We start from the raw sequence: 16,611 nt of genomic DNA, 5'->3' as shown, positions 1-16,611 counted from the left end.
TTACCTACCATCATGGCCTCATAATGAAGCTGGTTCTTTCCTCATGTGCCAACTGTGTTGATTCTAGCATTAGATGATATTTATCTTATACATTAGAAGTACTCTTCTTCTTTTTTTTTTCTTTTTTCTTTTTGGGTAACACAAGCAGATAATTGACCTTGCAAGCTGATTTATACATCTGGAGGATGAACAATTGAACTACTAATATGAACTGTGATATTCGTGATTGTTAGCTTCAAGAAATGTGATAAAGACCTGGACCAATTCTTGTCTCCATGTTAGGAGGCAGACCTGTGTGTTAATCATTTTTATTTGGGTAGGAGACATGTTGAGTTGGATAATATTCTCTCTGTTCCTTGCCATTTTTAATCTTGAATTTGCATATAATAAAGGTGCCAAGGAGATGAGTTGATCCTCTAGCAACTGTGAAACTTATTTATGCATTCTGCAGACTTTCTTCGGCAGCAAAAATAGCTGATTCTATATCAACTATCAAAGCAACTTGCCATGCACAATTAAAATTTAAAAGAGTCTGCCATCTGGTTCTCATACAATGACTGCTAAGACTGAGGATCATCTCAGAAGATTAAGGTAGATGCTGCCACCTGCCATCTGAAACAGTGGACTTATTGCATTCATCCAAGTTCGTATTCCCTTCTGAAAGCAACGAATCAAACAACTCAAGAGCTGTTTAGCCCCCACCTCGATTGACCTCATGCTGCTCCAACAGCTCAATGACTCGAGCTTGAGCCTTTGGTGTTTGGTTCACGAGCCTTTGTATCTTTATAATTTGTTTGAAGCCAGAAAATGAACATACTAGCTTGTCATGAAATTGAGCCACCTTTACACCTTTTAGTAAACTCAAAGTTGAGATCCATTACCTTCTAGAGCTTTTTCAGATCAAAATTGAGTTAGATTGAAAATTGTAACAAGAGATGCTCAATTAATTTCGAGTTCGAATTCAAGTTTAGAAAATTTAGATTGAGCTTAACTTGATTAGGGGAATATTCCATCAATAAATTTGCATACATAAGCATGGCACTTCGGTAACATTTAAAAAAGATTGGGATCAAAGTTGACAAAACCCAAGAACATGAGTATCAAGAAAAAAAAATTCAAGTTTTGTGTGGTATTATGTCTCTAGCACAAGATGCCGAATCTAAATAATTGGAATGAAAAAGTAACAGTTCTCCTATCACTTTTGCCAAATTCTTGTAGTTTGCATTATGCTTAGGACTTGGTACACGGCCATTCTTGTTACTAGCTTGGCAGCAATGGAATAAGAGAAATAGAAGAAATAGAGGCCTAAGGTAATATGATATGATCTTCATGAAAATTTCATTAGTTATTATTCTTGTTAACTTTCCCAGTTATATTAGCATTTGACACTTTAATTTCACTTAGTTCTTAAAAAAAAGAAAAAAAAAAGATTGTCGCGTGAATAAATAGTTATTTCTAACAGCTTGTTTCCAGCAAAATCAAGCACACTTATCTTGCCTAAACTTGATTAGCTAGCTTTTCTTTCATTGAAGTTCAACTGGATTAATAACAATAATATCTTTCAGCAGTAGGATGTCACAAGTTCAATGAGTGGAGGCTGTAGATAAAAATATTCCGTTGACATTTTCACTTTGTGAAGATGAAAAAGGTAATTAGTCCACCCAACTCTTTCGTGAACTGAAGTGGAAGCCAAAATGATCTGCATAGAGGATGAATCTGTGTCACTATATTCATGAATGGAAAAGCAAGCGCATATTTTATGTAATCTGATAACAATTAATCCACTAATGCCTTCATTATGTGGAGAGAAGGATAGAGTAGACCATCTGGTTTCTTCCACTTTCCACAAATCTCTGAGTTTGTTTTTATAGTGGAAGGAACAAACTCTGAAATTGGAGCCGCCATACCCCAGAGCACTAAGCTCAGTTAACTCACTTTATTAAGTCAAATTCACTGAATACAGCCCTTAATCTTGGGTATAAATTAACCTCAAGCATGCTCATCGATCACATCTTAGTCATAAACCACCAAGAATCTAAGGTTTTCAACTCGCAGAATATTGTTTAAAAGCTGATCGAATTCTTTCATAAGAACCATGAAGGTTTCATGCAAACTTTCGTGCTGTTTTGGGCTTTTAACATCGTTGATGTTGTTTTCAGTTGCAAGGTCTCAACTAAGCACTGATTTTTATTCATCAACATGCCCAAATCTTTTGAAAATCGTCCGTACAGAGGTCCAAAAAGCAATCATGAACGAAATCAGAATGGCTGCTTCTTTGCTTAGGCTGCATTTCCACGATTGTTTTGTAAATGTGAGTGCAATAATTTCAGTACGCACATTTACTCGTTTAGACCACTCCTTAGAAAGAATTCTAAACTTGTTTTTTTAATGCATGATTTTAATTGCATGGTTTTGTCTAGGGCTGCGATGCATCGTTGCTGTTGGATGGAAGTAATAGTGAGAAGCTTGCAGTGCCGAACTTGAACTCTGCAAGAGGATTTGAAGTAGTAGATACGATAAAGAATGCTGTGGAAAGTGCATGTGCTGGAGTTGTATCATGTGCTGATATACTAGCTATAGCTGCCAGAGATTCAGTTCTTTTGGTAACCTTAAAGCTCCTCTATAAAACAAACCATAAGCAGTGTTTTAGTTGGCCATATTGGTATCTAATGGTTCAAAAGCTTCGTTGATTGGAGTTGAATCTATACCTCTTGATAGAAGTTCCTAAGAAGTCTAATGTTTCCACATATTTATGCAGAGTGGAGGACCTGCATGGAGAGTTTTACTTGGTAGGAGGGATGGATTAGTTGCAAATCAGACAGCAGCCAATGCATCAGTGCTTCCTGGTCCTTTTGATCCACTAAACACAATCATTGCCAAGTTTGCTGCTGTAGGCCTTAACGTGACAGATGTTGTTGCCTTATCTGGTAAGTATACTTGAGTCTGAACTTGTTCAAGATTTCTTGTATTTATGGATTCTAATTTGTTTCTGGGATTCTTTAGAAGGATGGGCTGCGGTAAAGGAGGGATCTGGGAGGGGAATAGGGATGGCAAGAATCAAACTCTCATACAAGCCTCAATAAAAATGCCCGTTGCCTTTAAATCTGCAACTCTGCATATCTGATATGAACTATGACATCAATATTTCTCCTAACCTAGAACATATTCCGTTTTGGCATGGAAATACAGGTGCACATACCATTGGCTTAGCAAAGTGCGCCGTGTTCAGCTCAAGGTTGTTCAACTTCTCCGGCACTGGTGCTCCAGATGGTACAATGGACACCAGCATGGTGTCTGATCTGCAAAGCCTTTGTCCTCAAACTAGCGATGGAAACAACACAGCCCCGCTAGATAGGAATTCCAGGGATTTGTTTGACAACCATTACTTTCAAAACTTGCTCAGTGGCAAGGGACTGCTTCAATCTGACCAAATCCTATATTCTAGTGATGCAGCAGCATCGACCACCAGAAGTATCGTTGAAAATTATAGCAAAAATTCTGTACTTTTCTTCAATGACTTCGTGAATTCCATGATCAAGATGGGCAACATAAGCCCATTGACTGGTTCAAGCGGACAGATCCGGAAGAACTGCAGAGTTGTTAACTCGTAGATTTGCTTGTTTGTAACCCAATAGTATCAAGAACTAGCAAAAATTTACTCAGATTTTAAGTAGTAAAGCAGCCTGTTAATCGAAACTCTTGCTTTGTAACATTTCATTCACTCTTTAATACTGTAAACTAATGTTCTACGGTTGTGATTTATGATGTCTTTTGGGCATTTACTGCCCCTAGTTATTGGGACAATCGGCTCTTGCCCTCTTTCCTCCCCAGTCTAGATCTTTTCATAGTGCCAACAAGAAGTAATCCAAGGTAATCAGTATTATGAAATCTGCCAACAAGAAGATCATATGTTCTTGTTGATAAACAATTATCACCAGTAATATAAACTTAAATAGATAAAAACCATTCAATTGCCAATAAGATTGAATGATAATGCCTTCAAAATTGATTGGACAATTTAAAACATCCACGGATGGAAAAGATGCAGAAAGAAGATGATTAGTACCAAGAATACTTGCTGAAGAGATGATTTATAACAGCGTGAAACAAATAGTCACTTTTAGCTTTCTTTTTTGGGGACTAAAATCACTATTACATAACTGTGGTATGCAAGACTTACCTTTCCAGCTGAAACACTGATCGAATCATGCAAGATAAACTAAATACATTCAATACACTCGCTTACAACTTTAGAAGTCAGAACCTGGCACTGCATCAGGGCTTCCACCTTAATATAGATAACTAAGGCCATTTATCATGTTACTCTTTCTCCTAGAAAATTCTTGTGGAATATTATTCAGAACTATAAAGTGCATATAGCAGTCCTCAGGACACTCTTGGGGTACCACCCAACAAGCATGATAATTCATGGGATAGAGCACAGCACATCCAACTCAAATTGAAAATTTTCCAAGAAATGTCAGCAAAAGAAAACAACATGAGAGTTCTTTATTTTCTATTGAGGTTATACAGGATACAACATGAGAATGAAACCATACCATGAACATAAAAATTATGTACTCCAGTTGAGTTTGCAATCTGCCCTGAATCATTTGATTGGCCTCTACAGGTTCCCAGTTTGAGGTTGATGACTAATTCTCAAGAAAGACCAATAACCCTTCCTGTGGTGGTGTCAAGATCAATATCATAGAAGCAAGGCCTTGTGGGAAGGCCAGGCATTGTACTCATTGTCCCAACTAAAGGATAAATGAATCCAGCTCCAATGCTTGCCCTTACATCTCTGATTGGTAAGACAAATCCACTTGGAGCTCCCTTTGCTGCAGCATTGTGTGAAAATGAATATTGTGTTTTTGCCATGCAGATTGGTAAACTGCCAAATCCTTGCTTGGCGTACATCTCAATTTGTTTCTCAGCCTAACAACCAAAAAAAATGTTTATAATGAAAGAAACCCAAAATTATCATATTACTCAAGAACTTGAAAAACTAAAAATGCATGTATTGTGTGTGTGTGTGTGTATACAGTTAATGATTATAGTGTAAGAGAACTTGTGGTAGTTAGTCTGAAAAGAGAATATGTTGCTCTACTTATATATATATATATATATATATATAATACTGTTAATGATTATAGTGTAAGAGAACAGTAGGTAGGTAGTCTGAAAGGAGAATAAGTTGCTCTACTTTTATAATTCTCAATTCATTTAACCAGCCTTGTAATTTAAGAACAATAAAAAGGTCTAGACTCTAGCAAACAGAAAGTAGGATAAAGAATTCAGAAAACAAGAAGAAGGTCTAGGCTCAAGGAAACAGAGCGTAATATAAAGAGTTTCGAAAAGCAACAACAAGGTCTAGGCTCAAAGAGGAAGTATTCCAAAGAAGCCACAATGTTCATGAAAATGAAAGAGGAATTGAGAACAATAGAGGAAGTTGGCAAAATTAGTAAGAACTTCTCTCCCACCATTTCAAAGTGGTATTAACACTACAGCTGATAGGCTATTAGCTCCAACACTTCTTTCACATATTGGAACTTTAAAGCATATAGTGAAGTCAACCTCCAATTTCTTAAAAATCAAGTTTTTATGGCAAAAATATGTTATTAATGACATGGAATTTCTGCTTCATTTGCATCGAGAGCCTGGTGCCACCAAGACATGTTGGGAATAGGTGATGAAGATGTCAAAGAAAATTATTTCAATATTAATTTGTTTAGAGATTGCAAAAAAAATAAAAAATAATAAGAAAGTGGAAGAACTCCAAATAATGAATGTTAGCAGAGTATACCTCTTCTGAGTATTCTACACCGCTAGCACCATAAGACTTTGCTATGGCTTCTATTTTTTCTTTGATGGTTATATCCAGAGGGTACAAGAATTTCAATGGTTGTGCAATATTCTCGCAAGCTCTTTGAACTGCAACCCCCAGGTCTACCTGAGAAATCAGAAGAGGGAAAAAAAAACAGAAGATCATATATCTTTAATACTGATAATCAATTTTTTTAACAATCTCAAAGCTTCAGATACAGAGAGATGACATCATACACCAAGAAAAGGAAAGGCTAATCATGCACTACCACATGCCTACCCCATTAAAAACTTTCTTTGCCCTGCCTTTTGAAGCAAAATGAAGATATTTTAATCAAAGGATAAAATAGCAACACACTTTGATCATTTATATGCGCCATCTTTGCCAAAATTTTAATTTCACTCCTACCAGATGCTATGCTTGAAAAAACAGATGTAGCAGCAGAAAGATTCAGATCATTCACCTAGGATGAGGAGTATCAGGAATGAAGGTGATGGTTTTATGTGAAGGATAGGGAAACTGGAAAGAAAACACCAATACTGTTTTATCTCTAAAGCTAACTCAAATCATGTTACATGAGGATGCTTTTTCTCAAATTTATTGGACATTCAATTCCTTGGCCACGATCATTGATTTTGGGATTATCTGAAGGCACTAACCGGGCAAATAGAGCTGATACTCCAAGAAAAGCTTACAGCATGCCCAGCGAGAAGACTGAGGTTTGCAGATAGCAAGCAAGCTTAATGGACATTCCATAGGACCCAGAGGGGAAAAAAATTAAAGGGTTGTAAATCCTCTAAAAGATAGCCTATCCTTATCTTCCAATAAAAAAAAAATGAACACTGGAGCAGCGGATAGCATAAGACTCCAGGTCATAAAGTAATTATCCTAAACCACAGTTTTGTTGGTTGACCAGGAGATAGGATCAAGATAAACTCATCCCAAATAAAGCAACATTTCAAATAGAATTTAAAACAGATAAGTGTAACCTTTCACGACACATTCAGACAGAAAAAAAAGCACGATTGCTATGAACCACAGTAGCATTTGGTGACACATAGTTTACCTTATCTCCAGCCAATTAAGGGAAAAAACTATCAGAAATATAGCACAGCTTTTGCTTCATTCCTAAGTATTGTGGACAGATACAAACTATAGAGTATAATTTTGCAGAATTATACTTGCTTCCAGAGTAACATGGCACATTAGGCCACTTTCAAATTCCCAAGGGGCCAGTTAAAGGGTCTCAGAGAGGTAAATAAGGGCATTGAGAACTTGCCCTTGTATTTCTTGAAAAAGTGTAGACAACAAAAACAAGTCTTTAGAAGAAAGTAATCCTAGTTTTAGCTATCCATAGTGGAGATACTGAATTATGACACCCCAGAATCACTTTGCCTTGGTTACCTCACCTCCTATAGTAACTCTTGTGATGCAAAAATGACTATATTCTTCTATCTGATTATTTTGTTAAATAAGTGAAATTAAGTTTGTCAGGAAGAATGGTTACAAGATTGGTTTCGAACATGGGAAACATTTCATATCCTCTTCCAGAACACTGTCTTTTTCTTGACACCATGGAAACAGCCCATTTAAGGGTTAGGCAAGTGCTTGTTCCAATGACTGGATACACAGGCTCCAAATATGATGCCAACCAGCATTTAAGCAGTATAGACATGAAGCTAGAATAAAACACAGCAATCACTGATAAACTTATTACAATGACCCAGTTGCTAGTTCTGCTAATCAAATACTAAAAGCCACCAGAACTAGAGACTTATTGATAAAGGCAAGAAACAGTCAAATTATTTGATCAGCTATTAATGAAAGCTTTGTCCAATTATGATCATCATTGGACCATTAACATTATTTATCTTTCAGCTCTGGTGGTTCAGGGCTCCACAGTAAAAGTATATAGTGTGTTATCAGATCCATGTATATATGCATGGAAGCGAAGTAGAATAGTCTGTTAGATTATTTTCCTTCAAAACAGTCTCCATTTTCTTTCTTTCCTCTCCTTATATTTCTTAAACCACATTCCATGAACCCATGTGTATACACAATCTTACAGGCAGTTCCTGCAAAACAATATGAAAAAAAAAGGGAATATTGATTGAGAACTATCGGCATTTATACACAAAGAAATATTGCCTGATAAGACTGCCTCCTTACTTGATTTCTTGCAATATACGAGTGTCCAGACATAACAGAAGGTAGCTTAGAAAGAGGTGAGGTAAAGAAACAATCACTCATCAAATTTCAGGTCCCTCAGTGTTGAACAGTAAAGTTACCAAATTAATAACAAAATATACATGTCATGTCAACATGGGTAAGAAACAGTAAATAATAGAAGCATACTGAGATAGAAAAGTGACTGATAACAAGGAAAATCTCTAGAACAATCAGTGAACTGTTTGTGATCAAAATTTACTAGGGATTCTACAAGCATTAATTAGAATTCAACAGTTCGTAGGTGAAGTTAAGTTATGAATTTTATGAAGTTCACAGGTAACTTTACTGTCTTCTGGTATTGTTTTAATTTCTCGTCTATCTTAAAAGGGTTTTTGCGAGGATTAGAGTTTTAGCTCTTGGTTTTTTCCCCCCTCAGAAAATTCACTGAATGGAACACATGAAAGCATAAACAAACAATATACACGTGTAGCAAATAATGTTAATTGACTAACCGCTCCTTTCCCACCATCAGCATGATGAGTACAGATTACAGCATCAAATGCCCCTGCTGAAAGTGCTGCAGCCTTTACTGCATTTAGTTCAACTTCAGAATCAGTTGCGAACTTGTTCACGGCAACTACAACATTTACACCATAGGCCTTTGTGTTTGAAATATGCCTGGCAAGATTCACACAGCCAGCTTCAACAAGTGCCACGTTCTCTGTCAGATAAGCATGATCAAGAGGTTTCCCAGCTACAACTTCTGGCCCTCCACCATGCATCTTGAGGGCCCTAATTGTTGCCACAATGATAGCACATTGAGGTGTTAATCCACTGTATCTACATTTTATGTTCATGAACTTTTCGGTTCCAATATCAGCCCCAAAACCAGCTTCTGTGACTACAAAACCTCCACGTCCCACCAGCTTCAATGCAATCTTATCAGCAACAATGGACGAGTTTCCATGAGCAATATTTGCAAAAGGGCCAGCATGAACAAGGACAGGGGTGCCCTCAAGAGTCTGCATTAGTGTAGGATTGATGGCATCTTTCATTAACACAGTCAAAGCACCCCCAACACCCAGATCATCAGCTGTAATGGGATCACCAGCCTTGCTATTTCCAACAACCATTTTCCCAAGCCTCTCTCTCATATCATCTAATGAAGTCGTTAGAGCTAGGACTGCCATTATTTCACTAGCAACTGAAATATCAAATCCAGTTTCTCTCACCATCCCTTTCTCTTCAGGGCCCTGACCAACAGTAATCTTCCTTAAAAAACGGTCATTAATATCCATTACTCTTCTCCATGTGATAGAACTAGGATCAAAATCAAGCCTAGCAAATTTCTTAATCTCTTGTGGAGTAAGTTCCTCTGGTCTTGTCTTGGAAATACCAAGTTTCTTCAAACGCCTAAACATAATGTTACTGAAGCTCCTCTTTCCTTCCTTGTCAGGAGGACATAACCGGTTGAAAAGACCCTTATCGGTTTGAGTAGATTCATGAAAGATTCTTGTATCAATTGCAGCAGCAAGAAGGTTGTTTGCAGCTGTTATTGCATGGATGTCCCCAGTTAAGTGAAGATTGAACTCATCCATAGGAATCACTTGGCTGTAGCCGCCACCAGCAGCACCACCTTTAATTCCAAATGTCGGCCCTTGAGATGGTTGACGAAGGCATGTGACAACCTAAGAGCACCAGATAAGATGCAACAAAGTAAACATACAGAGGTATAAAATAATTGCAAAATTTCCACACAATACCGTTTTGCCCGTAATATCCAAACTCATTCATGTTACAACAATGGGGCGTCCATGGAAAAATGATGCCCAAAGACATACAATAGAAAAATATAGGTTCCTCCTCATTTGAGACTCAATTCATCAGCCAAAATCAAATGTAGTAGCTAATTTGACAATATGAAGTTCATTTTTACCTTTTTATCAAGAAATGCTCCCAATGCCTGGCAGAGGCCAACAGTAGTGGTGGATTTGCCTTCTCCAAGAGGAGTTGGAGTAATTCCTCCAACAACCACATAGTAACCATCTTCACTTCCTTGTAACTCATCAAGCACTGATAATAAAACCTACGATGACATTTTTTACCATCACTCAGCCCTCAATTATACCATAAGCAACACAAAGAATTATTCAACCAATCGAAGGACACCTTGTGATCAACCATGAACGAAGAAACTCAATCTTTTTGCAGGAAATATAGTACTTGCAAGATTTTTAACAGGAACATAAAACGTATACTTACAAATACATTACCTTGATTATGATATGATAGTTTAAATCACTCTTAATTCAGAACCTAGAAACAACAGATTAAAGTACGAAAAACCAAAAACCAATCAAGCATGAAAAATAAAACAACAAAAAACACCCCTTGTGCAAGAAAGATAAATACTTGCAATATTAGATAAGGCACATAAAACTGAACGTTTAAACTGCAAGAATTACAAGGACATGAATACATGGACACACACAAAACCACAGGCTTTAACAAGTTATGCTCACCTAGATTACCTTTACTGCAGAACCCAGAAAACAAAACACATTAAAGTTCCAAGAAGCAATCAAGAAACAGTCCATAAGCAAGACAAACACAAATCCAAGAAAAAAGCACATTTACATTCAGTAACCGGTCATTACCTTGGCCTTATATTTGCCATAAAGATCATAATGCTGGGGACTAAGATTGAGTTCTTTGGCAATCTCAGATATGTGCAGAGGTTCAACAGAGTTGGCTATATCAATATCTGCTGGCACTGGTGACACCACTTGCAGTTTCCTCACCGTCTTCCCCATAATTCTCTCCTTTTCCTCTCTTTCTCTTGTTGATGCTCTCGTGGGATCTTTCTAAAACTTCGATTCAGATCAAGAAAAGAATCTCTCCATTCAGCATTTGACCAGAAAAAGATATTTGAAAAAAATAATACTACGAGGGTTGGGCCTTATCTGCTGAGTTGTAGTCTGGAGCAGTGTGCCCCGTCGCACCGCGGTGTGCGAGTGTCCGGATTCACGTGGCTGTCGGTCTTTGGGCAAAATGCTGAGTCGAAGATTTTGTTGTATGGTTGTGGCCAAAAGTGCGGAGGCTAAAATGAAACTGGAGATGCGGGGTATCGATCCCCGTACCTCTCGCATGCTAAGCGAGCGCTCTACCATCTGAGCTACATCCCCATGTGTCCCGTCGCATTCCGGTGTGTAAGTGTCTAGATTCACCTTGCTGTTGGTCTTTGGTCAAAAATCAAAATGCTGCGTCGAAGATTTTGTTGTGGCCAAAAGTGCAGCCTGCAGAGGCCAGAAGGGACTGGAGATGCGGGGTATCGATCCCCGTACCTCTCGCATGCTAAGCGAGCGCTCTACCATCTGAGCTACATCCCCGCTACGGTAATTTTGGACTCTCTAAGTATATAACTAGAATAGGTTTGTCTAATTAAACGCTGCAAGACGTCAACAAACCACTCTCGAAAAATCCTCAAATGAGCCCTCAAATTCCATTACTTTTTTTCCCCTCTTTTAGTCCCTCAATTATGGAAAAATAGATCCCTAATACCATAAAAATGTAACAATGTGGTCTAAAATTGCATTTTGGACAACTCTTTTGTACTGAGAGTTGTACCGGATAGATAATGGTCATAAATTAAAAGGCAAAAGTAAGTCCACAGGCAAGATTTAGGGTATAAAAGGGAATGAACAATCAGAATGACTGCCTTCTTTTATGTTCTCAAGGTATCTTATGTTGTTTGGATTGTGGAAGTTGCATAGAATTTCACTACTCTTTCAAAATATCCTCTTCACATTTTCTTACTCCTCTAACACCACTTTTTCCTTCAAGTTTTCTTATCTTTTTATCTGTAATTTCTCTCTTCTTGTTGTCACTTGTTTCCTCCACTAGTATTGGTAATTGATTATGATTAATTATTTGTTTTAGCACTTGCTCATTTTTTTATATATGAGAATGTTACTTGTGGACTTCCTTTACTATTTAGTTTTTAATTGGATATTGAAACTATATATCCTTTCACTCAAAAAGAAAAAAAAAAAAAAAGAAACTATGCATCCTTTCATGCCTGGGAAAATAGATTTGATATTTCAAACTAATATGAATAAATCATTCTATAACTATTACAAAGATTTGGGCCCTGTTTGATAACCTAGTTTAGCACTTAAATTTAATGGATTCAGATCTTAATATATTCAAATTGTTTGATAACAAAAAATTGAACATCTGAATTAATTAAATGGCACTGAATTATCTAGGCAAAACTTGCTCCCAAAATTAAGTAATAAATTATTAACTTATCACTGAATGTGATATGCACTCAAATATATTAAATTTAATACATAATAATTCAATAATTTAATGGATTTAGACTCCAGATTTCAGATTTCAGACTTTAGTTTTATCAAACGCACCCTTAGTGAAAAAAAAGAAGCAGATGCCTAATATGTTTATATTGCTACATAGGTAAATCATTCTCTAAGCATGATAGTTAATTGAATACTTCTTTTCCAAAAATATCTTTAAGATGATTATATGTTTTAACATAAATAAAATTACTTGTTTTCTAAAAACTTCTTGATAAGATGATATCATAAACAAACGGCACTAAAGCATTCTTTGCATTTCTCGTTAGATCCAGGGAAATAAGAAGGAAATTTTATGCTCTAAATGCAACTAAAATTATTTATTATCTAGAAAATTCTTATTCTAAATTATTCTTTATGTTTAGACATATCCAAAAAAAAAAAGGGGTTCATGTACAATAATCAAAAAGGTATTTTCATCCATTCACAATAAATCATGAAGAAGGTATTTTCATCCATCCACAATAAATCATGAAGGTGTTTTCTTTTTTTCCTTTTCTTCTTCTTATGATAGAAAACATATTGTGTATCCATTCCTTCCAAAAAAGCCTCATTCGAAACCCAGAAATTATCGACCAAAAAAATCATTATCCGAAATAAATTACAGAACCACCATCATCGCAATGAGCTTTTCGTAACTTCTCTTCTTTCTGCTTCCTTTGCCATACATAGATTAGTTTATTTTTTTCTTTTCAAATTATTAATGATTTTCCAAAATAAACCAAAAAAAAAACAGAGAAAGCAATAGATGCAATAGTAGAAGCTTTACTCCTCAATAGCTCCACATATGCATGTTTTACAGAACTAGGAGGCATAAACGTGCTTTGCGTGACGGAAATGTAAAATACCCTGCCCAATTTTGAAGTAATAAAAATAACAATTTATGTAGAAAAGTATTTTTTTTAGTATAAGTATTCTACAAGTCTAAAGTTGTGTTGATACTTCTTGGCCGTTTCTCACAAAGCTTCTGGTCAATGGCAACCACCAACTTTCAGTTTTCGCAAAACCATTTTTGATGCAAAAATGAAGCCAACATAGATATAATATAGAGCAAGGAAAGAAAGAGCGCCCCACAAGTTGATCTTGCCTATGATTATAATTAGCAGAAGGCAACAAAGGTAGAAAAGCAAGAAAGAAACATTCTCTGTAAAGCTTGAAGAGCTAATTTTTCTGCCTTTATGGTTCATTGAAATGCTTATGATTACAACCATTACACTGGATTAAAAAAAATGCACCACCCAAAATGCTATTCAGGCCAATATCCTCAGTAGCCAAATAGCAAGTAAATTATAGCCAAGACTTGGGCTAAATGTGTAATGGAACAGTTCCAGATAGGATATAATGATAATTCAAGATGGATTAAAAGTTATATCAGCCATGTGTTTTTTTGTAACCGAAGTAACCAAAGTTAGCATCAATTTTATTGCTAAACATCAAAGCTTAATAAGTACATTCCGTTGGAACATCTATTATCGAAGCTGAACATCAAACTGAGGTAACCGAAATACATTCATTATCAAATCTTGATAAGTGGAGCCAATAGCTTAACATCATTTGTATGGCTAAACATCCATTATAAAAGCTTGAATCGCTAAATAACAGCAGCAACTTACTAAACATTAAATATGCAGTGCTTTGGAAGCATTTTTCTAACCAGAACTTTTGTTCTATTAAGAACATAAATACAACAAATGGAGTGCATTGTGTTGGAATAGAATTAGCATAAACCAGATGTGTGATCAAATAGAAAATACAAAGTGCCATGGATACAACATGATCTGGTATAATGTAACCAGGATAGAAAATCTCTGAACCTTAATACTTGTTCAGATAGAAAATTATCAAATGTCTGGAGAGGTATCTTAGGCAGTAAAACTATCTTTCCTTGATGCTATCCTACTGCAATTTCTGCACAAATTGCATATCCATGTAATTTTCTAACTATAAGTCTTATTCCATTGCACAAGCCTTTGGTGGGATTCAAGTTTCTGAGGAGAATTACAAGACAGTTTTCTTTTAATACCAGCTTATGAGGAGGCAATCCTCTAGGGTTCAATGAGTTGAGAAAGTCTCATAATCACCTTGATCACATTCATTAAGAGTTTTATCTGTGCTAGTATAAACATGAACTACTCTAGGAAACCGCTGAATCATTATCTCATTATTGTCATCCACAGATGTATTCTTTGCTGTGATGATGCATTTGTCGATCACCTGATATGGATCCAATAAATACATTTGAAGGTCTGGGAAAATAAAATCTATCAACCTAATAAAGATAAATTGTATAAGTAACGAAACATGTACATATTTTGATAGTTTTGGTAATATATAATGTAGACAAATGAGCGACCTATTAAGAGAAGATTCCCTGCTATCAAAGGGAATTGATATATCTTGAGAAAGAGTTATTTTGCCATCTTCATCCTCTGGTTCACGTCCTTCACCTACTCTCAAAAGAAATTCACAAAAATGAGGATCTTGAATTACTCTCATATTTTCAGTTAATCTGATCTTGTATACAGTTTTTCACAAAGAAGAATTAACAAAACTGGACTCAACTTGCTGAACTCTTGAAGCATTATGTATCACAAGAAGAGTTTGACGAAAATCACCTCTAAACACAACGACTTTTCCACCAAAAGATTCAGCACAATCCATCATATCCCTAAGTAACATGTCAAATGCTTCTATGGTTTCTCTTTTAGCAATGGATGCTCCATCCCAAAGGATTAACTTTGCTAACATAATAAATCTAACCACTGAACTCATGACATGTTTTATTGCTAGATAGGTCAAGAGGAATCTTAAATCTAGAATGGACTGTTTTACCTCCAAGAAAAATAGATGCAGCGACACCGAACGATGCAACAGCAAGTGCAATATGACCTTGTGATCTAAGTGTTGCAATGATAGAACGATAAAGAAAAGGTTTTTCAGTTCAACCCAGATCATCAACAAAGAAACTCTTAGAAGCATTTGAAAATACTTGAACTAAGATGATGTCATATACATGTTTCTGGCCTATATTCAATTTTCTAGATAAAAGTAAATCCTCTTCTGAAAAATGGGCATTTTTTTCACACTCTATCTCTTTTGTAGCATGCTTATCACTGTTCAAGCAAAAATCATCGGGCACTAAATGATAATCATTTATGTTTCTACCAATTTGTTCTAAATATGTATTGATATCTGACAAAACAGATATTCTTACATGTTGGAAGAATAGCCAGTGAGATTCTTAGAGTTAATAATATTACTTGAAAGCTCATCTTCAAAGTTTTCTCACAAAGCCTTTGCATTATTGGGAGAACAGAATGCCAACAAAACTACAAAAAGACTTCTTAGTGAAGATGGTATCTGGAAACTCACTGCCTCTTAAAGAGTGTCTTCTAAATACGTATCCGATTGTAGAAGTCCCCTGTGGAAAGCAGCTTCCCTATATGATAGTAAATGCTTTCCATTAACAGTTAAAAGATCCTCAAATGACGTTGGTGCACAAATATGAGACAACAATAATCTCAAATTATACATTTCTCCCTCAGTTGGACTAACCGTAACTATTAGACTAATAACCTTTTTTGCTTTCTAGAAGTCCACTTTTTCTTCTTAACCTTCCATACAAAATGTTACGGTTATTCACGATATAAGCAATTAAGCTGCTAAGCCTTTTTGTTTCTCTTATTCATTTTAAAAAAGGTTGTTAACATGGTTTTGGAGAAATCGACTTGGTCCAGTAGTTCTGCCAAATCTGTATTTTTATGAAAAAAAAATCATCTGCTATCCAAGTAGATGTAGTTGTAATGTATAAACAGAATGTGTCATTTCATTCAAAGCAAATTTTTAAATACGTCAAAACACCTCTTCTGCTGCAATCCATCGACCAGACTAAAATTCCCTTATCTCATTAACAATTTCTAGACTATCTCCCGATACTACATGGAAGCTAACACGATCATAACCCTTATAAATGTACTAGTACAAATACTTAACTAATTTAATCGTGGAACAAATTTGAACATTTAAATGACAGTCAATTAATAGAAGGAGATATGGATTGTAAGAAACAACCCATCGATTGTCAAGAAAGTGGTTGCGTACAATCACAGAAATTCCATTCGGCCTTGTTCTTTAGCAAGGATAGCCATCTTTCGTGTGGACAGTATGTTTGCTAAAATCTTTTGAAAAATAGTTTTTATACAAGTCATTCCTCATACAAACATTACTTTCATTTAATTTACC

At 35.9% G+C, this 16,611-nt stretch overlaps 2 protein-coding genes and 2 non-coding genes across 4 annotated transcripts; 1 reads left to right on the top strand and 3 right to left on the bottom strand.

Moving 5' to 3' along the window:
* The first annotated feature begins 2,005 nt into the window (after positions 1-2,005).
* On the top strand, positions 2,006-3,804 carry LOC113688567 (peroxidase N-like). Its single transcript, XM_027206430.2, has 4 exons — positions 2,006-2,311; positions 2,421-2,603; positions 2,759-2,927; positions 3,190-3,804. Exons 1-4 carry the CDS (start codon positions 2,096-2,098, stop codon positions 3,609-3,611), a joined length of 990 nt encoding a protein of 329 aa, XP_027062231.1. The 5' UTR covers positions 2,006-2,095; the 3' UTR covers positions 3,612-3,804.
* A 599-nt stretch (positions 3,805-4,403) lies between these two features.
* On the bottom strand, positions 4,404-11,057 carry LOC113698572 (formate--tetrahydrofolate ligase). The gene is made up of 5 exons (XM_027218440.2): positions 10,651-11,057; positions 9,930-10,079; positions 8,506-9,681; positions 5,804-5,950; positions 4,404-4,935 (listed from the first exon to the last, which is right to left on the bottom strand). The coding sequence occupies exons 1-5, from the start codon at positions 10,804-10,806 to the stop codon at positions 4,660-4,662; spliced, it is 1,905 nt and encodes a 634-aa protein (XP_027074241.2). The 5' UTR covers positions 10,807-11,057; the 3' UTR covers positions 4,404-4,659.
* A 48-nt stretch (positions 11,058-11,105) lies between these two features.
* Positions 11,106-11,178, bottom strand: TRNAA-AGC (transfer RNA alanine (anticodon AGC)). The gene has a single exon. It is a non-coding gene; the product is annotated as a tRNA-Ala (tRNA).
* A 131-nt stretch (positions 11,179-11,309) lies between these two features.
* Positions 11,310-11,382, bottom strand: TRNAA-AGC (transfer RNA alanine (anticodon AGC)). The gene has a single exon. It is a non-coding gene; the product is annotated as a tRNA-Ala (tRNA).
* Between the last annotated feature and the right edge of the window lie 5,229 nt (positions 11,383-16,611).

Source organism: Coffea arabica, chromosome 1e, assembly GCF_036785885.1.
Source record: "Coffea arabica cultivar ET-39 chromosome 1e, Coffea Arabica ET-39 HiFi, whole genome shotgun sequence".
Lineage (NCBI taxonomy): Eukaryota > Viridiplantae > Streptophyta > Magnoliopsida > Gentianales > Rubiaceae > Coffea > Coffea arabica.
The sequence above is the reverse complement of the archived record's forward strand: the minus strand, read 5'-3'. Positions and strand labels throughout refer to the sequence as shown.

Coding starts and splice junctions, on each gene's coding strand:
- LOC113688567 (XM_027206430.2), top strand. CDS start 2,096: ATGAAGGTTTCATGCAAACTTTCGTGCTGTTTTGGGCTTTTAACATCG. Junction 2,312..2,420: donor TCCACGATTGTTTTGTAAAT/GTGAGTGCAATA, acceptor GGTTTTGTCTAG/GGCTGCGATGCATCGTTGCT. Junction 2,604..2,758: donor CCAGAGATTCAGTTCTTTTG/GTAACCTTAAAG, acceptor ATATTTATGCAG/AGTGGAGGACCTGCATGGAG.
- LOC113698572 (XM_027218440.2), bottom strand. CDS start 10,806: ATGGGGAAGACGGTGAGGAAACTGCAAGTGGTGTCACCAGTGCCAGCA. Junction 5,951..8,505: donor CTGATGGTGGGAAAGGAGCG/GTTAGTCAATTA, acceptor CTGATTTCTCAG/GTAGACCTGGGGGTTGCAGT. Junction 4,936..5,803: donor GTGTAGAATACTCAGAAGAG/GTATACTCTGCT, acceptor TTTGGTTGTTAG/GCTGAGAAACAAATTGAGAT.